At 37.7% G+C, this 26,846-nt stretch overlaps 1 protein-coding gene across 5 annotated transcripts in view; it reads right to left on the bottom strand.

Moving 5' to 3' along the window:
• The window catches only part of DENND1A (DENN domain containing 1A), a 197,937-nt gene extending 181,027 nt beyond the window's left edge, over window positions 1-16,910 (bottom strand). For all 5 annotated transcript variants that reach the window (XM_086763850.1, XM_086763854.1, XM_086763851.1 and 2 more), the window contains exons 1-2: window positions 16,773-16,910; window positions 10,453-10,523 (exon numbers count right to left, since the gene is read on the bottom strand). In XM_086763850.1, the coding sequence (XP_086619976.1) occupies window positions 10,453-10,523; window positions 16,773-16,789 (88 nt within the window). In that variant the 5' untranslated portion in view covers window positions 16,790-16,910. The remainder of the gene's footprint in view (window positions 1-10,452; window positions 10,524-16,772) is intronic.
• Between the last annotated feature and the right edge of the window lie 9,936 nt (window positions 16,911-26,846).

Below are 26,846 nucleotides of genomic sequence, written 5' to 3'. Positions count from 1 at the left end.
GCACTTTCCACCCAGATTATGATGTTCTACAAGGTATTTCTACATAGTCTTCTATATTTGACTATCTATAGTATAGAATGATACAATATCTCAAGTTGGAAAGGACCCATAAGGAGCACTGACTCCAGCTCCCTGCTCCTCATAGGGCTAAAAACTAAATCATATGACCCAGAACATCGTCCAGATGCTACTTTTGTTTGTACTAGTTAGTTCATCACATTAGAAAACTACTCTCCAAATAGCCAGTCACGGAAGAGTTCAGGAAAAAAAAAAAAAAAAAAAAAAAAAAAAATCACAACCAACTTAAATATTGGGGGGCTTAAGGGTTTTGTTGTTTGGGTTTTTTTAAAAAAAAAAAAAAAATCCCTGGGGAAGTACAAACAAATGAACTCTCCATACTATAACCCATTCCAGATAATAGATTAGCATTATCAATTGTTTGTTCCCACCGCTCCATCCAAGGCTATCATCCTTAATACTGCAGTTCAATTTCCTCGGTTTCTATCCCACTTTTCCACAAAATAAGTCATTTTTTAAAGTATATCAAAAGCTGTTTCCATCTAAAAAAAGATGTAACAATCATCTTCCTAAGAGCCAATAATCTGTTAGCATCTGGAATTTTGACAAATGGTTTACCAAAACTTGGTAGCCCCACTAGGGCCAAACAAGTCCCTACTCATCAGTTGGGAAGCAGCATTCCCTTAGCATTCTCTCTCCCCTCTCTAATGATGGAATTCAGTTCACAGATAATGAGTATGTTAGGATATTAACAGAACATAATACAGTTCTTTATATTTAAAATGTGTCTTACCACCGTTATTTACAAACACTGCCACAGGGAAGTGTGCCACACACTGATGCTTCACTGTGAACCAGCACGCGAGGTGAGAGCATTTCATGTAGAATACTGCAGGATCAGCCCTGTCTCTGGTAGCACAAAAGGTGGGGTTTGGGATTGGTTTTGGTTTTTTACAACCATTGTAAAAGAGTAGTCTTTAATTAATTTTACACATTAATAAATTAATAAATAAAAAATTTGATAATAATTTAACCTCAAACTATCTTTCTTTCTAACTCTATTTAATTCTAAAAAAAAGAAAAAAAAACACAAAACACTCCAAAACAAGGCCAACAACAGAAAAAAAAAACCCACAAGAAAACCTAACAATGTCTCTTTTTGTTCCCAAGAAAAAATATCACACCAAAGAGAAGCAGACCAATACTGCCTCAGGCACTCCGATAGGCCTCTTTTTGAATTAGGCTTTACATTCTCTTCTTGCAAGGAACTACCTATTACAAAATGAACCAGTAATAAAAATAGATCTAGTTCATCTCTTGCTTTACCGAATTTGCTTTGCTTGCATGTGAAAGTTAAAGTAGTGCTCTGGGTAGGATTACTGACCTACGTGTGGACACAATTTCTAAACTCCAGTATTTCTATTGAAGACACTCATAGCGTAGCACCCACAGTACAACTGGGGATGGACCAAGTGTCGGACATTTCTCAGATGGTGCTCACAATATTAGGAAAAAAAAAAAAACAAATCGCCTCTCTTAATCGACAGGGAGTCTACTTTAATGTCATTACTTCTTTGTTTCTTTTTCATCCGAATGACACTCTAATTAAAAGTTCTTTACAGAAACGTCTCTATCTAGATTAACAGCTGATTGCAGATGCATTAAGCTTTAAACAAAAGGTAACACTCATTAATGAGATTACCTGTTGTGATTAAATAAGGACAAACAAAAACAAACCACCTTGGAAATTTTTGTGACCCAGAACGAGCCAAAGTTAAAATTACTCCCATAAATAAAGTCACACACACACACACTCCCTTTAACAACAACTTTTGGACTCTATTCAGCACAATCTCTTCGCAGTTATTGGGATAACAGCCTTGCTCTTTAAGGAGCACATTAACAGAGTTAATTGCAACAAGTGCTTCATGAAATTCTTAAATGCTTGAAATGCTGAAATATTAAATGTTTCAGTAGTATTTGGTATCTAAATTGAATCTCTCAAGAACTCTTTAAAAAGAACAATCACTCAAACTCCTCTACAAATCCAAGGAAAACTGTAAGTACAGCTAGTGAATGAAAATAATTTGTTAAAAATCACTAAAAAAAAAGCCTCTCTAAAAAAGTTTCAGTTTAGCAGTTAATTTCAACCTGCAGTTAAAAAGGCACTAGCTGTCAGTCAGTTTTCTCACCCAACTCTATCATGAAAAGAAAAACTGACAGATCACAGGAGCTTGCCTTTGTAAACCAATTCGGGAACTTTCATGCTTCTTATTTGTTAGGTTAAAGGTTAAATTGCTGACCTCTGCCCTCCTGCTTAGCAGCCTTTCCCTTTTTCTGTAAAGCTTTATTTTGGGGCTGTATTTACATGGATTAGTCTCTTTTCACGCTAAGAAGGAATCTGTTCACAGCCAAAGCCTTAGTTCTGGTTGTACAAAAAGCAGTCACAATTATTCAGCAGCAGACAATGACCATATTGTGGATTTACAAAAAAAAACACCTCAGCCATGGCAAGTTCTGTCCTTGCTGCACAAAACAATAGAAGAAAAATCTTATCAAGCATTCAAGAGAAAGCAAACAAAGCAGGCCCACTGTGAACTTGATGAAGATGTCAAGCTCCTTTAAAAAAATAAATCAACAAAAGAGTTTAAAGTCTTGTGAGCAAGACTTTCTGTGCTGAACCTTTCTGTCTAGTTAAACAGTGCCAGCAGTAGCAACATAGTGCAGACTAGTAAATACTTCTGAAATAGAAAAGACTGCAGACAGAAGTAGTTAAAGCATGAAGCAAAAAGGACAAACGACAGATCTCTTCCCACAAAACAACTTACAGAAACAGCAGAACATTCAGTTATACTCGATATTAACATTTTGGGGTTTTATTAAATCTAGTATCATCAGCTAAGAACACATCTAGATAAAATTTATGACAATTTGCAATATGACAGGTTCTAGTATTTTTTTCCATAAAGTGAGTTCTCTTCAAATTAAGTTATGTATTCCATTTATATTGTAAAAGCCAAACTGAACTGTCTTCAAACATAACAGTTCAGACAGAGCTACTTACTTGGTCTGGACACTGCAGTCCTAGTAAGTTCTTTGTGAAAGTCTTCCACCTTGTTTGTACTTCGAAGAAAAGCAATCAAATGGAAACAGAAAAACAAAGCAGCAGCTTAGGAGAATTAGAATTCCCAAATATTATCTACTTAGATTTGATTACTTTTCCAATCCTGCTTTAGGAAGTTAGGTGTAGCAACAGAATACCCTAAAGATGGGATAGGAAAACTTGTGATGCCTGAATTACAGCACACGTTCAACAGAAAGCTTTTATTTAATGGAGAGAATTTTGCACTTCCTTTGTTACTCCTAAACCTTCAGTATGTTATTTATTGCTCAATACAGAACAGGCAGATTTCAACCAACAAAATGTTTTCACCTTTAAAAAAAAAAAAAAAAAAAAAAGTTGCTCTCAGAGGTGCACGGGGAAAGGTTTACAAGCTTCTGAATGACCAACTCTGAACTTAATCCTACTCCAGTAACTTTGCTTAGGTTCAAGAAAATACTTCACCTATATGTGCGGCACTGCGCTATTATCTAAAATTACAACACATGACAAAAAGATAATGATAAGCAGTAGCAATATGTCTATTTCGCAGAGACAGAAACCTGCTAGTTCTCTCTACCTGTGAAAGTCCTACCATGGAAACCATAGTGACAACTGTAGAATAATTTTAGGGCCCAAGCACATCCTGACTTCTCCCGGTAGAGATAAGGACTTAGATTAGTTTAAGTTATAACATTTGTGATCTACTGGCAGGGGGAGGAGGGAGGGAAAGAGCTAGTACAACACAAGGCTAGAACATGAAAAGTAAAGAAGGAAGTACTTAAACTACTCACAAGCTTCTAGTAGGAACAAGATTAGTAGTACATGCTACTCTCAGAGCCAATTCAAATGCAAATTTCATCCTTTCTCTCAAACAATGATAAACTCCCTCAGAGTTAATAGTTTCCTTCTAAGATTCATCTCCCTTTTCAACTTAGTGGTATGTTTTGGAGAAAAGAAAGAAGCACATGGCGAGCCTTACAGCAAGACCTTTTAAATTCTATCATAAAAGAAGTAGTATAAACTGCATTTCCTATACTAATCCAGTGAGCATTTGTTAAATTCTAATGCACTTACACTTTGTCCATGCTATTGCATTTAGGCTTCTAACTTACCATGGGTTTCTCTCTTTAAAAAAAAAAAAAAAAAAGAAAAGAAAAAATCCTTTAGCTGTACTAAACCATTTTAGCTTTTTCCTTGAACACACAGCAAGAATTTATGCTATACTCACAAAAAGATGAAAGATGAGGTCCTTGGAGAGAAAGGCCTTTTGGCACACTACATGGTAAAGCTACAGATTTGACATACTTTTATAGTGTCTGCTTTGGCGAGAACACAAAAACCCCATACAAAAGCACGCTACGTCTTCCCAGACAGGGGTGTAGGAGGGGTGTCTTACTCTTGTGAGCATTTACTTTCAAATGTTCATACTTTAGAGACTATTTTGATCGGTTACTTTAGACTAACAAATTCTCTTTCTACATGAACAGTTTGATAGACTACAGTTCTCCTCACAGCCCCATCTAACACGAGAGGATCTTTGGCTGAGGTCCAGCAAGATCCTTAAATTTGTCACATTGTATTTCTTGAATGATCTGAAGTAGTTTTAAGATCATAAAGTGCTTTGAAAAATTAAAAGAAATATTTATTCAGCAGTTAGTATGTTTTCCACTTTCTTTATGTAGGTATTTAAACTAAAATTGCTAGTAGATTTTTTTCTACTTCTGCATGTAAAGAAACCCAAAACAGGCTTTTAACTGAGGTTTTAAAAAAAGAAAATGCAGTTCTAATGCACTTTACTTGCAAGCATACAATGGCAATAGTATAGAACTGAATTTCTAGAAGTGCTTAAGCTAAGTTAAGCAGTTATAATTTGTAAAAGAAACAGTACAAGTTCTTTGTAATTTACTACCTTAATTTCTCTGTAGTTTTACTATTATGAGATGCCACGACAAATACACAAGGCCTCCATTAGAAGGACTCCACAATCTCATAAAATGCATTTTCCCTTCCTTTACATGAAGTTTAAAAATGGGAAAAGAAACCCAGTAAAATAGTAGTATTTCACACAAAGTGTCTATTTTGCTCCCAAATTATCCACTGCATGTAACAATTCCAATGAATGAGAAAAGCTCTCACACCAAAGACACAGACTTATCATCAAAACTTATAAAAATAAGTTAAAATAGTAATCTGTAGCTTCAGATTAGAACATCCAACGTTATTTGCTTAGGAGTGTGCTATTTTGTGGAACACACACTGCCTTAACACCAGAGAACTTAGCATTTCCAGGTAAGATTTAAATGAGCATCCTTTTAGCTTCTTGAATTTGAGAAGCACCAGCTACACCAGTGATGAAATAAACAGCACAGACATCCTCTGCTGCAAAGATTTTGGTATCATTGGGTATCAAAAGCACTGAAAACAAAGTTTGGTTTTAAACATTTTTCTTAAACTCAGGTGAACAGTAAAACATAACATACCACAAAGCAGTATGCTAACAAAAGCAATGGTAGACCTTAAACCTTGCATATGGTGTTCAGAAGTGCTATAATAATTATTTTACTGTCAACTAAAACATACATCTACTCATTTCTCCCAAGTCATACTTAATTATTTAAACATCACAGCAAAAAGGCAAAACTGATGCAATTATAGATGATGTTCAGAATATATTACTGGTATCTGCTGGGCAATAAGCTATACTGTCATTCCCCTCTATCTATGATTTTTGAGGCTCTATTTTATTTAATTCCTGAAGCAAAGTTAACTCCTTTCAGTGAAGTCTCTAAAATAACCACAATGAATCTAAAAATATTTCGTTTAGTTGCATTTTTTAAAAAAGCGAAACACTTAGATTTCGCAAGGCAGATGGCTTCCTTATATCTAAGTGACAAGGAAAGTCAGAAATTCTCCTGCTGTCAGAACTACAGAGCACTAAAATGCATAAAGGCAAAAGACACAAACTCCACACATAGGTTACAGAATACTAAAGCCTTACATATGAGCTGGAATTTATCTTAGTCATCAAATTTTTTTGAAGTCCTAACAATCTCTCTATTCACCTAGAATGGCTGAAAGCCAAAGTTACCAGCCACAGGTGTCGAAGAGTTGACTTTGTTGTGCCCATCTTTACAGTATTAGCATCTTACTCCATCCCAACGACACCGCTGCACAAAAGGTACCTGTTAAGATGATTTAACCTGTTAGCCTATTAGCCTGGCTTCTGTATCAGCCTTGGAACTGCAACTTTTTCTCTGAGTCTGTCATTACCCGGTACTTAACCTGATACAACAAAGGAAATAATCTAAGTATCAACACTATAAGTTTCAGTCAATATTTTCCCTATAATAATATTCCATTTTTTTAATAAAACCATGCCTATTTTTTCCTCTCTTCCTGAAAGTAAGTGTGTGGGAGCTGATGAGAAGCACTAGATTTGCTAAGTTCCTATGCTTGACATACTTACACTTGACACACACAACACAGATTTCTCACTAGATAACTTCCATATACTGTGACTGTAAAGATGCAGGCTCCATTCTTTGTATTCTATTTTGCTGCCCTACGCTTTTGGCGAAAACGCATCAAAATTTTATCAGAAGAGAACATGGACAAGAGAACAGTGCTATTTGATGAAACTGAAAAGCAGAACATGAATGAATGCATCATTGAAGTATTAATGAAGTGCTGAAGTACTGAGTGAAGAAATTCTGAATTCCAGACAGCCCAAAAAAAAAACTCCCAAAAAATCTGAACAAAGTTAAGATAAAAGCAGTTTCATATTTTCATTCAATTTTAGGAATTCAAATGTTATTTAAAAAATGACAAAAAACAAACCACACACACTAACTTAGATTCAATTAGATAAGGGGAATTCCCAGCTTCCACGGAAACCACCATCAAAAGGCAAAAAACCGGTTTTGTAATTGCCTTCTCTTAAGAAAACATCTTCTTAATAACAAATATTCATCTGAATGTTGCTACTCACAGTTGCAGCTATCTTGCCTCACCGTTCTCAAAACAAAGATATCACATTTATATAGTGACCCAGTAAGAAATATCCATTAAGTCCCCAAATAAGATCTATGAATATAACAAAGAAAAGCACAAACACAGCTTTTAGATACAACTGAATGCTGGAATTGTATGACATACCAAAGACTTCATGTACCAGAAATATACAAATCACCAATGCTGAGCACACATTATCATTATTTCTCAACAATCGAGAAGGGAAAGGACAAAGAAACCACAGCTGAGCTGATCCAGTCATCATTTCCTTTCTCAGTTCACACATTTCATTGTGGTTTGGCAGAGTTCTGCTTGGGTTGGAATAAAAAAGCGTTTGCTTTTTCAACTTCTTTGGTTTCAATGAAATTTTCTCTTCATACCCTATTAAGAGTACAAAACACCCCTCAGATGTTCCTGAAGCTTACATTACCAGGAATCAAATCTTAGGATCATAGGGTAATTCAGGCTGGAAGGGACCTCAGGAGGTCTCTAGTCCAACCTCCTGCTCAAAGAAGGATCAGGTGTGAGGTCAGACCAGGTTGCTCAGGCTGTGATCCAGTTGGGTCTTGAAAACCTCCAAGGATGCACAACCTCTCTGAGCAACCTTGTCCAATACTTGGCTGCCCTCAATATCCGTTCTGGTTATTCTGCTAGAACGCTTCTTGATTCAGTCTATGTCATTGCCTCTTGTCCTCCTGCCATGCACCACTGTGAAGGGCCTGGACATCTCAACTTGATGAACTCCTCACAAGTATGGAAGGCTGCTGTTCAAGTTCCCTGAAGTCTTCTCCAAGTTGAAGAAGCCCAGCACTCTCAACCTCCCCTCACAATGCAAGTGCTCTAGCTCGCTCACCGTCTTGGTGGCCCTCCATTGAACTTGTTCCAATTTACTGATGTCTTTCTTGGAGCCCAGAACAGATGTTTTCTTCTGCAGTCAACTGTCCTGGTAACTAAGAGGGAGCCTTCTATATAATAGACAATGGATAATGCTGTTTTCATTCATTTCAAAAGTAACTAACCAAATAAACATTTAATGCAAGATTGTTGACAATTACATAAGCAGTAAAGGTACACGAATGTACAATTGTCTGTTAGTAGTTAACAGCACAAGTCAGTGTCTCCCATTTCAGCAAGATGTACGTGAACTATGAAATACATTAAAGCTTTTAATTACAGTTGATATTTAACAGTCACATGGAAAATATCCTGTGCTACACAAACTTTTGCATAAAACAAAAGAGGCATGTTTTACTGTCCCACAATCCAAACAATCTCCCACATTAGCACTGTTATAGCTTTGGAGCAATTCATTCTCCTCAAGACGATGTCAGAAGATTGATAAGAATTAAGAGCATTGTAAGTGATCAATACCACTATTACACTAGACATGAACTTCAGAAACTGTTGTCTTAGTTAACTTTAGAATCCATTACACAGGAAGAAATAGTTTTTTAAACATGCCTGATAATTTGCTCCTTATACACCTTTTACACATTCTGCTTTTCTTAACAGTAACTGCTCCTTGCCATTTTAACATACATTCTCTGACTGAAAAAAAAAAAAGTTGATGTATATTCTCGGTCTTCTGGCATAGAACAGCTAGCCAAGAAGCAGAAAAGACTACATGGAGGTCTTCAGGTCTGTATTTCTAGAATGGTGATTTGTCTGGGTTACAGCATAGCTGTCAAATACAGTTGATACCACAGAGAACCAAACCATTCATTTAGAGCAGAAGGACACAATATTTGAGGATACACAAATCTAAGACTTCTGAGAAAAAAAAAAAAAAGGGTACCTCTTAAATATAAAAAATTGGTTGCAAAAAAAATCTTGCAAAAGATTATTCAGAGAGAATTAATAACTTCAGACTATATGAGTTGTGAAAACAATTATTAAAACACTTCGCTTTACTCACTAAAAACAATTTCTGAAGATTTTGCACCTACAAGTACATACAACAAACCTAAAAACACAACTAAGTGAAACTCCCACAGAATCAGTTGGTTTATAGAACAAAATGTATACTAAATTCTCCAATTAAAAACCTGTAAAGTAGTTTCCGTGCTTTTTAACCCACCTTCCCACAGCAGGGAATTAATCCCTCCAGGGGGATGCAAACTAACTTCAAAGAGAAGATTATACCCAGACACTAGTACTGTACAATGTAATGTTTATGGTCAAATTTGTTCAGATTTTCTGGCACTAGAATCCAGGTCAGATGTGCAGAAACAAAGACTAGTTATTAAAAGGGCTCCTGTAGTTACATCAAATAGTCGTGATGGCACAGAGCAGTAGGACCGGCCAAAACTGTATTCCAGTTACAACTGCTATGGAGGCTTCAGCAGTAAAGAGTTGCAGCTATTTGATTTCTGCTGATTGTAACAAACATATATAGATATGAAAGGAGATAAGTGGCTTTCCAGTCAATAAAATGTAAAAATCCTTTCTATTGGTTCATTATACCATATATACAATACATACATGATCATTTCTTAAAAGTTTAAAGGGATATTACTTCAGTATATGTTGATTAATCATAATTATTTCATTTCGACATCCCTCCTTTTTGTAACATTCTAGAGACCGACTTCACAAAACAATATCTTGAACTAAACTGTGCGATTATGAATTTCAGACTTCACTTTTCCTGCTTATTTGATCAAGTTCATCAACTTCAGAAAAAAGCGCAATCAGGAATTCACAAATATATTTACATGTTGATTTCAGCAGTTAAGGATTTCTCTAGCGTAAACATAGGAATACTTGTCAGAAATAATATTATAGAAAAATATTTGTATAATTATTACTTGATAACAATGTTTGGTAAAAATAGTTAACCAAATCATGAGCTGCTTTCCTGCCTTATTTCTAAATACATTAATTGATCAAAGGAAGAATTCTGGGAACAGACAAAAATAGTTCTGTAGACAGCTAAGAAAGAGGAAGTAAAAATAAATTCCACACAAGAAGTTTCAGAGGTTTTTTTGTTGTTTTAAAACTACCCATTCCTTATATGAACAGCAAATACAAACCTGAAAATGCATTTACTTTTTCAACCTAATGAAGTAAGAGTTATTTCTATTTTAGAAGACAAAAGAGGCAAAACAGCCAAAGAAATCAGAAAACTGCCCACAATCAGAGAGAGGCAATAACTCCTCATCGTTAGTCCTAACTGTAAAAGACTCCACTGAACTAGTGATTAAGATACCTTTCGAAGTTATAACAGCGTAATATTAAATATACTCCATTATCTCACAATGCATGGTTCTTAAGAATAGTTTTAGCCCACAAAGAGGTAGATTAAAAGTGAAAAACACTACCTTTCCCAATGCAACCAATTCCTGAATAGGTTACTTCTGCATACACTTCAAAGGTAGTTTCCGGATTTTGTCTGAAATAAAAAGAGACAGTATTCAGCACATTGCAAATTTTTTTCAAGTGTGCTTTCAATTACTCAGTCAAAAAGGGTTCTAAGAATGTATACATTACAACAATATCTTGATAAACTAGATTCCTTGTTTTACAGTCTGTGATGACTTCACATCAGATCTTTCTGCCTTACTAGAGTGTAACAAGATGTGACTGAAGCTCAGACGAGTCAGTATGAACAGGATGTCTAACAAACTTCTACAGAGAAAAAAAATTAATCAAACCGATAGAAATCAAGCACACAGAACCTTTAAGTCAATTCAATTGTTGTGACTAGTCTGCATTCCTAGATACTAAAATATCACAGGCCTATCATTCAGAACATTACCAGAAAAAGAAAACCATGGCTTTTACATCACTTTTCAGAATGCTACTCAGAGAAACAACAGTTATTTCAGTTCTTGGGCACAATAGTAATTTTGATTACATGTGCAACTTGCAAAAACAAGTTCTTTTTTATTCTTTACTTTCAAATGAGAAAGTCACTTATGTGCTAAATACAGGGATTTTTTTCAGGAAAAAAAAAATTAATCCTGAATACTCTTTTCTCTTCACCAAACTGAAAACAGAGTCACACTGTCCAACACAGGACAAACAACTTAGATCCACATTTTCATTACCGTGACCCTTGAGTTCTACTTCACAACACCTATTTATTCAGGGGGGAAAAAGAAAAAAAAAAAAAAAAAAAAAAAGAAGTTGCAGTCAAGAGAATGCAAAGTCATTTTATGTATGCATTATTTGAAAACTTAAGAGGCTGTATTTAGGACAAAAACCGCTCCCCTCTTTAATACCTGTCAAAATATTTCTACCTCTTTGTCAAAAAAAGACCACGTTGAAGAGCATTACAAGCGTAAAAGGTTTCACCTCACGAGACTCCAGAGTCTTAAATTCAGAAAGCTGCCAGAGCACGTAAAATAAGGAAATAGGCGCAACAGTCAAAAATTATACCCAATTTAGCTACAAAATGTAACTGAAACTTGAGGAAAGAGACTTATTCTGCTCTAGAGTTATAAATATACCAGTAATAAAAGTAAAAAATTAATGATATATGACTTAAGAAAAACAAAACAAAACATTTAGTATACATTTTCACTTCTTACTAATATAACTCCATAAGTGAAGCTCTGGAATTCCGTTTCATACGGAGCATGTAAAGGCAGTGGGTGATTCCATAAGAAAGTATATTTTGACTTAAATTTCTGACTCTAACAATTTTAACTACTTCAAAAATTTTTATGCGATTAAAGAGACTCACTCAGTAGACTGTAATTGTTCAGTTACTGAAATAAATTTTGTAAGTCTGAACGTGTAACATTTTATTCTTAGACTTTCTGGTTAAAACCAAGCATCAAAACTGCATAATTACTGTTCTAATTCATGGCTGCTTGTATAGTGATAATGCTACGTGTTAATGCAAACTATCTAACATTGGAAAAAATATAGATACTAGAATTCCTACCTGAATAATAATTTACAAAACGAAACTCATCTTACCCAGCATCTCAAACCAACATATAAACATCTCCAGGAGTTCAGTCTACTCTTCAGAGAATTTCTATTATTTTTAATCCTTCTTTAACACCCAAAGGGATTAAACAAAACATTTCTAACCATGCCACAAGTCCACTTAGTGTAACTCAAGTGGCTCTAAGCCAAACACCACACCTATTTAAATCCACAGAAAGGCTACCATTGGTTTCAGTAGCATAGGATCACTCTCTACAGTTTTACAGAGCACCTCTCAGAAGCAACAATGGTTCACAACTCAATTAATGTTAATTTAATTTGTCACCAATTCCCAAATGATTTGCCTTAAGTAGCCATTTTTCAGAAAACTACATTCATAAGGTACAAGAAATCTAAAATCAACAAAACAACTCTTACTTTGCAGTATAAAACAAACTTGCATAATTCTCTCTGTGCTGGAGTTGCTGCATATAATCTGCTTCAAATACAGATTCTTAAATAGAGGTATGTTCTACAGTCGTCGGACAGGATGAGGATGAAACGATATCCACAAAACACTAGAAACGTGTTTTTCTTTTCTCATGTATTGCCATGCAGCCTTATCTTACCCTCCTTGTTTACGTCTTTATTTTTAGCACCCAGTTTCCTTAATTAAAAGTTTATAAATTGTATAATATTTTTATAACTAATGGATAAAACAACAAACACCTTTTTAGTATTATGTTAGAATCAGTGTTCAAATTCTTCAGTGAAAACACTGTATAACGCAGCTGGCAAGAACGCATACTATATACCAAAACTTTCAGACAAAAAGACATTAAATTTTGTATTTTAATATTCCATGACAAACGTCCATTTGTTTCTATGAACAGTGAAATTAAAGTAGCTTTGCCAAGTCAGAAACTTAGTATTAAAGGCTGCATTCAACAAGGTAACACCTCAGTATGAGAATGAAGTCATTGTTGAATTCTGAATATTTTATAACTTTTCAGTGGAATTAAGGAAGCAAGTTACTACGAGGCTTGATACAGTTTCCAAATGTAGCATAAGCACGCGTCAGAACATGTAGATTTGGCAGTCCATTTTTATTACTATTAAACTACCCTGCAGACATCTAATGCCACCTATGCATTGTATTACAACCTCAACCCACTGAAATCATCCGCAGGATTATGAACTTACACACACACAAAGTTTTCTTTCCTCCCAATATCCTCCAAATAATCACTTAATGACCCATGGTCAGTTACCAAGGGAACATACAGATGCAATAAAAGAAAGCACTTAGGACATGCATGTACAAAAATACACAGTACTCCATTTATTTGATAACTGGATCATTTCAGAAGGAAATTACATACTTTTGTGTAAATAGAAATTTAGGAAGCAGCTCTGAGAAGAGAATGCTTTTGTGATAAATGCTAGTTGTATGAATTACTTAAAACCTGTCTGACGTAGAAATAGCTTTAGTATCCACAAGAAATTCCATTTTAGATCAAAGTAATATAATATTTAAAATAAGATATTTACGTACTTTTTACAATCAAAAATACTAGTTTTTAGCAAATTGCAAGTGATTTGTGCAGAATAAAATTTTTAAAAGTTCTTCTCCAAAACTATATGTATGGAAGTAGATACCTCACATATCTAAAGCCACTACTCGAATTCTATTAGGAGCATTTTTTTTCTACACTAGCAAATGTAATAGCACTTATGACAGAAAGTATCCTTCTACTTAAAAATTGAGGGATAAGAGAAGAGCCTGACACTGTTTGATAATTAGCTGTCTTGAAAGAAGACCAAGTCGCTCATCTCTTGCAGAAAAACATTCTTAGCAGAAATCTGTAACTGTTAATTCAATTCAGAAATGGCACCTCAAACTCTGATTAATTTCTATATATATAACTTTCTGCCTGGTATTCCCTAGGTAGATAATATTACTTTTCAGCAAACTTTATGTCAAATATCTGAAAGCATTCCCAGATTAATATCAGGGATCTCTTCTGTCATCACTGAAATACAGCCAGCTCTGGAAAGGAACATGCCAAATGTTTTTACAGTGCAATGCAATTCTGTTGAACAAATTGATATTGACACATCATTTAAAAATAAATAAATAAATAAATTACTTTCTCTTTTGTGATGTCTTGAGTACTGAGAGCTACCAAGGAGTGACAGCAGCCAGGATAACTAGATTTCTATTTTACACTACCTCGCTGGCACAGAGTGCCTTGCATGTACAGTATGACATGCTCCAACACAAAGCTTAACCCAACAGCGTAACCCAATACTCAGTTTACCTTTTTTTGCCTGCAGGTATACACAAGCCAAAAGCTTGCAGAATTGCTGACAACTTTTGATTTCTTTCACTTCAGTCTGATGCAGCTACTGATAATTTCCTCTACGCAATCTTTCACTCAAATGACTCATTACTATACATCCACCAGAAATATAACCGACATATGCCCGGGTTTCATGCAGAGTATATCACAGTGTATGCAAGTGATCACGTGCCAAGGAGTTTAGCCAAGGAGTTTAATATCCCCTGTATTTATCCATCTATAGCAAGAAGCAAGAGATCTGACTAGTAGATTTTTGCTAGGGCTCCAACACATATTGGTGACACCAGTAAAGGAGGCATGCCTCAGGATACCCATTATAAATAGACTTCTCATTCACGCCTCCATCTGCCCCAAGAAGGGAGCTACTTATCAACCAGAAAACCTTTGCTGGACTAAACATCCAGATCAGACTCAGAAACGCGCTCTCATTCTTTATGTATTTCAAGGCTGTTTTAAAATTTTTTCCTTACTCTACTTGAGCACAGTATTCTGTTCAAAGTGGAAAAAAAAAATAATTTATTAATTGTTGCTCAAGGCAAAGTTGCTTAATCACACAACAGACAAAATGCTTTCTCACAAAGTCCAAGAGAAATAAAACGTAACCCTTACATGGGGTTATCACCTATGTTTTGCTCTTGACAGAAAGATATAGGCTTTGTCTGTAACCACATCCACACCGAAACAGAATTTGCACAGAAAAAGTCCTGAAGTCCATTGGCTGCAATAAATACTTCTAACTGCTACATCTCCTTAACAATACTGGTGAGGTTGCCAGTTGATGCATCTCATCTGAGCGATCATTCACATTCAGCAAAGCCATTAAGGTCAAGTTAGCAATCAAAAACCCAAAGATCATAAACACAGCTTATGGATTCAGTACGTACACAAAAGAAACTATATTTTACGTGAATATCAGCCTTTTAATATTTTAATAGATTTAAGATAAGTCATTTCAGATCATAGTCTTGAAGTGACCCCAGCAAGGGTGACAGCTTCAACATCCGAAGGTGTAAGTTCACAGATGCAACCTCCTTTGCTGTCAGTATAGTAACAATTTTAGATTCCACCTCTACTGGAATGTAAGCTAAAAGTCTAACTAATTTCTCAGACCTTGATTTTTTTTGTAGCGCCAGTTGAGAACCCATATGCCAAAGAAGTGCAAAAACTATCCCCACTTTATCTCCTGAAGAAGGAAGGTTGCTTTCCAAAACCAACCAATCACCTCAGTACTATCATTACAAGCACTCATTATCCACTTACATTTTCCTAAAACACCTGGCTGCACAGACACATATTTATGTCTATCCAGCCTACGGGCTTGGGAACATGAAGATGTGTCATCACACTAAGACACTGTAAGCTATGTCTCCTGCAGTCTCATATTCAACTCAAACAAAAGAGGTGAAAAGTTAAAGCCCTATGTAATCTTGAAGAACACTGTGTTCGAGAAGGAAAAGCAATTGCTCAACAGCACCTACTGAAACTGCTCAATAAAATACAAGCTAACTGGATGGCTCCACTCCATCACACCTTTCATGCACAAAGATGTCAGCACTCCCTGCTTGGTGATAGCCTTACTACACCTCTACCTGCCTCAGAGAAACTGAATTTGTCTAGAACAGCATATGAATGAACTGAGGTCTTTAACATGACAATACCAAACATATCAACAGGGCTTGCCAACAAATCAGCTTCCAGTTTTATGAAAATTAAAAAATACCAAGAGCATGGAGCTGCAGGTCCAACATATTAATAACTTGCTCTGCTCTTCTTCCCCCAAATCCCCTTGCTAATGCACTTTCAAGATATCATAGCTAGACTATCCATCTTTCCTTTAGCACACTCTAACCTAGGCAAGAGGCTTTGAACTCGGCCCCCTCACACCCCCAAAACAGACGTGCTAGCAATGGAGCCTTTCCCATTCCAGCAGCCCCCACCCTCCGCAAGGCCTGGACCGATAACATTCAAACTGCCTGGCCCTATGCACTACCACAGGGAGAGCTGAGAACGGGGAGAAGAGCAGACACCAGGCCAGGTCTGGGTTTCAGGGCGGGAAACGACGCTCTCCTCCTCTCCTCAGGGCAGGGGGGACGGGGGAGCCCCCCGCCCCGGGGTCGGGCCGCAGAGCTGGGGTTTGGCGGCACCGGGCCCTCCGCCCTGCCGCCTCCTCCCTCCCCGGCCCCCGAGCTGGCCCGGGGGCGTGGGACGCACACTTCCCCCTTCTTCCTGCCCCTCTCTCTCGCCCTACCCCGCGGCCTGGAGGCTCGGCCGGAGTCTCGCCCGCGCGGCCTCACACGGAGCGGGAAGGAGGGCGGGGAAGTCCCCTTCTCGCTCTGCAGAGCCCTCCCGCTGTCCTGAGGGCCTGCGAGAGGGGCAGGGGAGCTCCGGGGGGCACTCACTTGATCCTGGATCCCATGGTCTCTGGGGGGCCGCATAGGCCCGGGCCAGGGAGGGTGAAAGGGGAGAAGGGGCCGGGGCTCAGTGGGCTGCGCTCTCTCCGCCGCTCGCCCCCTCACTCCATCCCGGCCAGCGCCGCCGTCGCCCCAGCCGAGTCACGGCGCGGCGCGAAGGCTGCCGGGAGCTGTAGTGCGGCGGGGCCGCGGGGGCGCGGGCGGGGGCGGGGCCACGGCCGGCCGGCACCAGGGAGCCCGCCGCGCGCCCCGCCGTGTTGGCATGGCAACGCACGCTGCGCGCGAACAGTCCCGCCTCGCCCCTCTCCGCGCTCGCGCGCGCGAACAATCCCGCTTCGCGCCCTCCGCGCGGCGGGTGGGTGCTCGCGCTCCGCGCAGGGCGCCTCAGGAGGGTGTCCCGCGGCCCAAAACCGGCCAAAAAGCGGCCAAGAGGCACACGGAGCGGCAGCGCCGGGAAGGCGGCAGGGCGGGACACTCGTGTCCAGCAGCCGGCCGTGGAGGAGAGCTGCCTCCCCGCCCGCCACGGCGCCTGACGCCCCCTCAGCGGGGCCTCAATCGCCAGGCGCCCCCTGAAGAGGGCCAAAACGCGCCACGAGCGTGGGCCAGAGCCCGCAGCAACCCACTGGGGACTGATATCCAGGCCGGGTGAGGAGCAGGGCTGTCCGTCCTGGAGAGCCCTGTTAAAGCGGGGAGCCGTCCCCGCTGGGACAGTGGCTGGCGTGGCAAGAGGGAGAGCGGAGTCCCGGGCAGAAGTAAGGGGCCGATGGCCCGGGACTACGGAAGAAGTCAAAGGAAAAAAGACAGAGAGAGGGGCTGTGAGCAGGTAGTCTTGCCGAGCTGTGATAGAACATGTTGCGCTGTTGGTCACAGAAACCAAAGCTGCTGAAAAGGCAATAAGGGCTGGCTAGAAGGAATTACGACCCCAAGTAAGGTCATAAAGGGGACTGGAGACTTCTCAAGAAGCAGCAAAGGAGAAATGAAATGCAGTCTGCTGAAAACAAAGCTTGCATTGACTCAAAACTTGTAGTATGACAGATTTTGAAACGTGCCTTATTGGAGTTGGCAAGCAGGATCAAACAGGTACACAACAATTTTCTTAAACATGTTTTACAGGAAGTTATCAGGAAGATTTGGACAATTTCTAGCTTAATTTAACAAATTCTAACTTTTTGGAGTTGGAGATGATCTGCAGTGAGGAATTTAAAAATTGGAAATTTGGCTTAAAGAGACCTCTAAACTGCAGATCCCTGTGGAAGCCGACTACTAGGCTGAAGAATCTGGTCAGCTAGAAAGACAGGAAAGAGAGAGTACATACTATACTTTTATATCGAGTTTGCTCCCCAGAGAGGCTGGGTGAGAGAAATTATACCATCCTCATTCAAGTAATACATACAAAATATGGTAAGCATTTATGCAAAAAGTCCTGGAAGATTTATTTACAGTTATAGTGATCAATGAAATGTTTAGGTAGATGAGAAGGAGTACTAATTTGAGTAGCTGAGGTGTTTCCACCACAGGCTTCCACCCACACCCTCCACAGGAGCCATATGTAAGCTCAGGCCTCAGCATTCACTTGTGGCTTGAGCTGTGGTCTAGATGTACCTGAACCCAGCCCTTATCCTGAATTATTGTTTGGATTTCCTGGAGTGACCTTAAAGCTGTTACCTTGGTTTTGTCTGATGGCCACTGGACTGTCGCTAGTCTCAGCACCTGACTAGCCTTCCTTAGGGAGCGGGTAGCCTTTGGTGCTCCCTGATGTGCATTATATAACGATGATCTATATTGGTGTTCCCTGTCTCATACAGAAATACTGATATAAAGTACCTTTTTAACCAAAATTAATGTGTTCAGACCAGGGTTATTCTTCCCTTTTAAATAAACCACTACACTAAAGGTTATATGTATAACTGTAAAATGAAGGTAAGTTGAAGGTTTGTAGAAGTATTGCTGAAATCGGTTACAAAAGCAAAAAACCTCGTAGTCAGTAATGAGGAAAAAAATAAGGAAGCTGGTAAATACAATGCTGCTGCAGTGTAAAATGATGGTATGGGGATAAAAATAATTTTAAGAGTGGCTAACACAGTTTCTGAAATTTCATCACCCTTTTTTGGAAAATGGATTTACATTAAACTTAAGAGGTAGAGCTGGAGACTCACAGTTTTAGTTCTGTTCTGTTTAGGGTGCTGTTTAAAATTCAGTAAACCTATTAATATGAACAGATCTAGTAAATATTTAATGGTGACACTGTAGTATGCAAAAATAGTAGACTGGTTTACATTTGATAGTTGACCAGACATACTAAAGGAATAGAATGTTAGGTGATTCAAATGAGCAATTTAAATACCCTCACAGAGTAAATGAATGATTAGTAAGTATGCATTCACCACAATCTGGAGAAAGTAAAGAACTAGACTGAGAGAACTGTGTAGCTGAGTTGGTGGATATAGAATGCATGTACACTTCATCTTGTATATATCAAGCAAGCAAAGTCAAGTATATTCCAGAATTCAGTGCATGGATACAGAACACAACTTGTACCCTCCAAATGGGGGTAATAATATAGGATAATTCATTCAAAATTTCAACTAACTATAGACTGAATATTTAAATATTTATTCTAATAGTGAAAACTGTGTTTTCTCTCTGAAAGTGCTAAAAGACAATGGGAAAACAAAAATGTTAAACAGGATGTAGATATACCTTTCAAGTGCAGGAAGTTTTTCTCTCTGTCTGCTTCATATTAATTTGTGTTCCAAGCTGTAGAATGTTTTTGTCTCCCCCCAACTTTACCTAGTGTGTTTATGTAAACAAGCTGCTCATTAGGTAACCCAGATTACGTTTTCTGCAATTCTGTTGATGGTACTAATGTCTGCAGCTGGCCCAATGGTGTGGTGGTAATTGTGTAACAGTTACAGGGCGGCAGAGACGGTGAAGCCCCTAAGGAAAGAGAAGGGTTTAACCACACAAGAGTTACAGCAATGCCTGCTGGCCTCGCCATAGAGCAATGGTTTTGAATGTCTCAGAATAGATGAGCTGATTAACTGTGAATCCCCCTCCCAGAAGAGATGAAGCATTAATAGAAAACAAAAGGGAAACAGAAGGGAAACTTCAGGGAGAAGAAAATAATCCAGGAATTAAAAGATTGGTGAAAGCCTTAGGATACTTCCAGATTGACCAGAAAGTCTCAGTTCAACACCATAGAAATCGAGGTCTTATAATGTGCGCTCTAGGGTGAATTTGGGTGAATGTGGCTGAACCTGTATTTTAATACGTAATGCACCCACAGCAACAAACGTACATGAAAACGTTTTTAACTGGTTATTCTCTGTCAGTGACAACCCTTCTGAAGCATGCTGTAATCTGAATTTACTTGGGAAATTCTCTCTGCTACATCTCAGCCAATGGGAATGGCAATAAAAAAAATGCTGACTTTATAGATCAACAGTTAAGCTTCATCTGAAAGATTATGCCTTGAAACAGAATCTGCTACTACCTGAATAATATTGATTATAAAGTTCATGTATGTTTTTCCAAATTTCTCAGTGGGTGAAGATTAGGAAAGTCTCTGCCAATGTATTTAAACTGATAGAAAGCTTATTAAAGATATTTTTTAGATGTGAAGCAAAAGTTATTTTATCAACCTCCAGCTTGTAATTCTTGTAATTATCAAACAATATGGCTCATGACTTATGGATCAGGTCATTGGCCCATCTTACATGCAAACAGCCTCCAGAAGTGCTCACATATGTTGCTTCAGAAAAAAGCCTGTGATTCATCAGGCATTGTTAGGATAGCTGGTTAGCCTTCAGAGACATTAGTTTATGCCCTGAAACAAGAGAGATGTTTAAATCAGCATATGCACCTACTTGTATGAATTGAAATGGGTTACATGCACTTATTTTCCATTACAAGTTAAGAAAAAATAATGTGTAACTGCACAGAGTGCAACAGATCTTTGGAAAATATGGAAGAAAACATAGAAACTGATAAAAAAAAAACCCGTCGTAAGAACATAATCAATGAGTTACATCAAAGGCATTCTGTCTCTGAAAGTGGACACTGGCAGATGTTTAAGGAGGAGTGTAAGAACATGGAAGCATGTAGAATCCTCTCCCAGACTCTAATAAATTAATGTATTTTCTCAGCCACAGGTGCTGCTTCTATATAATAGCTTTTGGGGGATTTTTCTTCCATTCATTTTTTTTCAGTTGCTTTTAAATCTATGTGTAATTTAGAATCTGCTGCCTTTTATCACATGGAGTTTCCATGGCTTAATCACATGCCAGGTGGGAAAAAACTCTCCTTTTGTTTGTGTTGAACCTGTCACAGTAATTTCATTTGAGTCCTCACCAAATATTGTATTGGAAGCGTCAGGGAAGGGCTGTTTCTTATTTACCTTCTTCATGTTTTCCATTATTTCATAAACCTTATGATTTTATGGTCAAAATAAGAAATGCAGATGTATCTCAAGTTTTCTCATAAAATAAAAAAGGCTCTTTCTTTCAATTTCTGCTTAGCAGTGTGGCAACATTATGCATACTTTCTATATAGTACATAAAAAGCTAAGTAAGCAGTAAAATACCTTTCCTTTTAAGTATTTGAAGTACCATACACTGAATGACCTTTTCATTCTCCATTCACAAAGAAATAAGAAATAACTATTCTTATTCCTGAAACCTGTGATTATACCAATAGCTATAACTCAGGCCCATGAAATCCTTTAACATAAAGAGCCATGCTGGAGACTCATTCCCCTAAAGAAAAGAGCCCAGGATGATTGACCTGAAATGACCTCTTCATTTTTTAGTGAAAGGAGATCTAAATATGGCAAACATTTCCTTGTGCTACTGTCTCTCAATAGACTACATTTTCCCCCATCAGAATCTCTTATGATTAACAAAAATTGGTTATTTAATTTTAGGAGGAAACTACCAAAATGTCTACCAAAACTATCTTTTCCTTGTCTTTTAACTGTGCAGTGACTTTTCTGTCAGAAAATGTTTGTTTCTCTTTGATTATTTCCATTGTTTGCATCACTTACAGTAGTGAGCACATTTTCTGTTCTGGGGTCTTTATGCTGGCTTTTATATTGTTGTCCTAAAGAATTAAAGATTCACAAGTCTGCCACCATAAAAAATGGTGTTAAAATGACTAAAAATTAATTATTATTTTAAAAGAAACAAAGATCCAATACATTTTTTATATTTTTTTATTTTCCTTTTTTCCTCTCCTTTTGGGGAGGGAACTAATCCAAATGTCCAGACTAATATCAGAGGATGGTTATTAAATAAAAGTTCCTGTACTCTGTAGGCTTCATTTTGGGATACTGAAAAAAATCAGTACTCCCTCTCACATCATTCAATACCTGTAACTAGTGATAAAGCTCAGGTCAAAGAATTTTCAATCTGATTAGCGTGTATATCTCTTTTGAAAGCAGAGTATAGATAACAAACGGCTGGTTCAACCTGAAGCCAAGTTGAGGAACTGCAGGAACAAGGAAGCACAGAGCTCTCTAAAGAACTTTGGCTTTATGGGAGATCACGTGGTGCTTCAGTTCATAGCCATGGAATTCTTTCAGATTCTTTGCATTGCAAAAATTGCCACTTACATCTGTGAATGATCAGAACGAGACACCTTATCCTAGGGGCTGCAGACCAGTGTTCATGTGCTGATCTCTAGGTTTGTCTGCCACAGTTGCTGGAATCCGTCAATTAAGTCCTATGTCCAAAAATCAGACATGTTTATGCTTCTCAGTAAAGAGTACACCAATTGAACTAAAAGTCCACTTGAGGCTCTACAATTTGTCATTCAAAGGTCTCTTGTGGAGTAGCAGAAGATACCTATAGTAGGAGCTGGACTTTAACAGCTGTGATATTCACTGTCGGACTGGTGAAAATGATGTGGATCTTGCGCTTTCAGAATTAAATGAAAAACTCCTGTCTTTAGTTTTGTTTTTCTTTGACTAAGTTCTTACCCTAAAAAGCCTGAACTTTTCTTGTTATAGACATTTTTTAAAGCCTCAAGACTTAAATTTTATGTGATGGCTCAATTCAGCGTTAAGAAGTTGGTGCTTAGAAAAGTATTACGGTAGGAGAGTCAGCACCCTTTGTTGGCTGTTACACACATGTGGCAGTAGACACTGTTTTTATACTGTCTCCTGTCAGCATCTTCCCCACATTCACTTTTGTTCTCACTTTTATTTAATCTCTGTGCCTTTATCATGTAACGCAGCTCTTATCTCATTTGAGAAAATTCTTTTCTTTATACATTTCTTAAGCTTACCTTTACCTTCACCTCAGAACAGTCTTCAGCCAGAAACAGCAGTTTTTGTCTTTAAGACCAGTATTTCTGTATCAGCTTCAGCTTGGCAACTTCAACTTTTCTTCATAAAGAGACAATTACCTACCAAAGTAAAATTGAAGGAGAACTGTATGGCAATGCTTTTTTGGAACTGTACTTTTAAATTGAAGATATTTTCTTTATCAATACTTTGTCTGATATTTTCTTAGTTTACACTCTAAGTTTTTAAGCTTTTTTTGTAGGTTGTCAAGTTATTTTCTTACAATTATTATACTATATCTGAAAATGTTTCTTACACGCATTGTAGCAGAAATGCATCCCTATTTATAGAGACGCACGTTTTTCTTACGTATTTTACATGTCTCCAAGTATCAACGTCTATCATTATTCAACTAAGACCACTAGAAAAGAACAGATTTTTATGAATGAGTGATTACTAGCAATACCCAAAACCATAAACAAGAATGTTGGTAAACAACTAGTGACTGCTTCTACATGTTCTTGGAAACAATCTGCAACTAGCTTTAAAGGAATCATAGTTTGGTACCATGTTTTTCCATAAATCGTAGGTGATTTTGAGGTGTCAGAATCTTACATAGGCCACATTCTTCACAAGTTAACTTTAGTTTGCTGAAGATTATTCAAATCTTCTCAGTTTGAAGTCAGAAGCACTCTCTAGAGCTTTCTATGTGAATTGCAAAACGGAGTGACTAAAACACCCACATGTCAAGCTGGACCAAGAACATACGTGTGTGTATCTTACCAGAGATATGAGAGATGAACTAAAGAAAAAAGTTAGAGAAGCAGGTAAGGAAAGCTATAATGACTAACAGTAATTTTATTAAGTATTATATAAAAAGCATGATGCTATGTATTAAATAAATAATAGTCCTAAACCCAGCATTTCCAACAGAGGAGAGGCCTGGGGAGGGCTCTGCATTGGCCTTCTGCAGGCTGCGCCCTGTGCGGGTTGCGGTGGGCAGCTTTGCTCCCATCGGTCTGTGGCTCACATTTCCCTCCTTGCATCTAGCAAAAAACCTCTTGCTACGGCTTCTCAGAATGGCACTGCTTCATAGTGAAAACACACTGCCTAGCTGGTTCTTGCTCTGAAGCTGTTGAAGACGCTATTTCATCTGCCAATAATAAAGAAGCTACTGACCTAAGTTACTCTTCTCTATTCACCTTGCTGTGATGGCAGAGTGCTGACTGTACCATTATTGCTCTATAAAGCAAAGTCAGATTTATGAGGCAAAATCTATGATGGTGTGATTCCAGCTAGACAAAAAAAAAGCCCAGTATGAAAATAGTTATTCATATCTGTGATAGCCTTTGTCACAGAAAAGATAACCCTCCTGTGCTGAAAGGAGTAAGATCACTGATGTAAATCAGACTGCTACATTCAAGTCTCTCTAAGTTACTAATGAGACTGGAAGAACAAGGATACTTAGGAGAAATCCAGAACAGCAAGACATAAGTTGTCGGAGCAGAGGGAAGTACTTACTTCATATGATACTAAACTCTTGTGCAGTAGACTGCCCAGCTTAAGCTGGTGAACTCAGATAGCATGAAAGAGAGAGAAGGAAAAAGAAAGAGAGAAAAAAAGGAGGAAGGGAGCAGTGAATGAACAAATGAATCAATGAATAAAGGAATTCATAAAATACAATGTTTCTAACTCAATAATGTATATTATTTAAAACATGGTTTTATATTTTGTTGCACTCATTCTAGAAATTAAAATAATAAAATCTTGGTATGAAGTATTGCTGTAAGCTCTATGATTTTCCTCAGTTTTTCCCATCTCACACAGTTGATGGGACCCTAATTTTGTTTCACGCTTATCCATCTTGAGTTTTCAGTAGCAATTACCACAACTTTTTAATATAAAAATAAAACATGTTTTGAGCCAGGCTTCAAATATAATCACTACAATCATCATAAACCAACAGACCACTAGCAGTGTCAGCTTCACTGACCTTCTAAGGGGGAATCTCTTTATCCTTTCTGCCATAGGATGGGGTAACATGATAACTATTGATGTCCCAGTACTTATTAAGATGCCATCAGACAACATGTTGTCATAAGCTATTATTTTTACGTTGCTATTAAGAAAACATCAAATAGCACTTCTGTGATGTAAGCTGGTTGTTTTAACAATGGGAAAGTATGGTTTTTGTATCAAAATGGAACTACATAATGTTAAAATAAAGATTTAATCCATATTGCTATGTCAAAAACGGATCAAATATTCAAATTACTACAATCTTCAACAGTGTAACAGTGATTAAATAGTACGGGCCTGAGTCTTACGTAATTTATACTCATTTTATATTAGTGTAATTCCATATGATCGCTGAAGCATGACATTCTAACTTACCTTTCTGGCAACAGCTAGTGCTAGACAGCCAGTAGCTGTTCTGAACTTGCATATATCAAATGGAGTTGATGGCCCACATGTTTCTTTTACTGATTTTCCTGCACTGATATTCAGAAGGCATCAGTAATGTTATCCTTGATTGACACAAAGGTAAGTAAGTTCCAGATCTGCCCGTTCTTGTTTGTACTCCCCTTTTGTCCAAGAAGTTCAAATAAGATGTGCCTCATGTCCTGTACCTGGTTGGGGAAGAAGCCTACTCATTTTATTAAGAGTTTAGGGGTTTCCTGGCTAACCTGGGTATTGTCTGCTTATTGTAATTGATTAGTGTCTGTTGTTTACTTAATTTTTATAACATGTAGCATTATTTGTGACAGACTGCAGGTTCATGGTAAAGGAGAGCTTTCTTCCCAAACTGTAGCTATTATTTAAGAAAAATAAGAGTGCTAGTTTATTTCTAGGTGTTACTTTGATTAGTTCTCTGATGCTAATAATTCCACTCCATATTGGGAAAAAGATTAAAAAAAAACCAAAACCACAAACCAAAGTGCACTTCTCTAAACGTCATCACTCATTTTATTCTTCATTAAAAGTCAATTTTATTTATGTAATTACTGCAGCTATACAACATCAAGATATAATGCAGTAGTACAATGAGCTAGGAAGTACCAACCTCTTCCGTATTTAGTGGAGGAACTTTAAATAGTAAACTACAGCAGACAGTATTGCAAGCCAGCATGTTCCCTTTCTCTAAGACGAGGATAACTGCCTGCTGAAATGCTCTTTTGAATCTAGTTCTGACTCTTGTGGTATTATTTAAAATTACATGGTGGAGATATCGGTATGTTCCTATACTTCTGCCTCTAAATGGAGCCATCATTAATTGATCTGATTTGTTCTAGTCTTACGGTTAATGAAGGCTACATGGCGTTTCACCAGTGTTAGAGTAATGCTCTTGGTCCTTCTTATTAATTCCCCTGTAAGTACATGCCTTTTTCTAGACTTGCCAGTTAGTTTTGTTAGGATGTTAAAAAAATGTTTTGATATATATGTTAGCTGTTTTAATCTTAGGGCTATGAAGAACTAACTCAAGAAAAGGGTCTCTTAAGTAATACACAGGAGTTTGTTTATAAAGTAAGTAAAGTTGGACCACTAAGTAATAGTGACCACAATATAATTAACTTTAACATCCTCAGGGGACAGATCGTACAAAAAATGAGGAAGCTAGTTAAAAAGACCCTAAAGTCAAAAGTGAGGAAATTAAAATCCTTAGACTCAGCATGGAGGCTACTTGAGCAACCATAACAGTGTAACAGAAGGCATGCATAATCCCGAGGAAAAAAGGAAGCTGACAAGCAAAAATAAGCAATAGGGCTACAGGAAGGTTCAAG

This window comes from Chlamydotis macqueenii, chromosome 20, assembly GCF_036417535.1.
Source record: "Chlamydotis macqueenii isolate bChlMac1 chromosome 20, bChlMac1.mat, whole genome shotgun sequence".
Classification (NCBI taxonomy): Eukaryota; Metazoa; Chordata; class Aves; order Otidiformes; family Otididae; genus Chlamydotis; species Chlamydotis macqueenii.
Note: the sequence above shows the minus strand (reverse complement) of the source record. Positions and strands in the feature narration are given on the sequence as shown.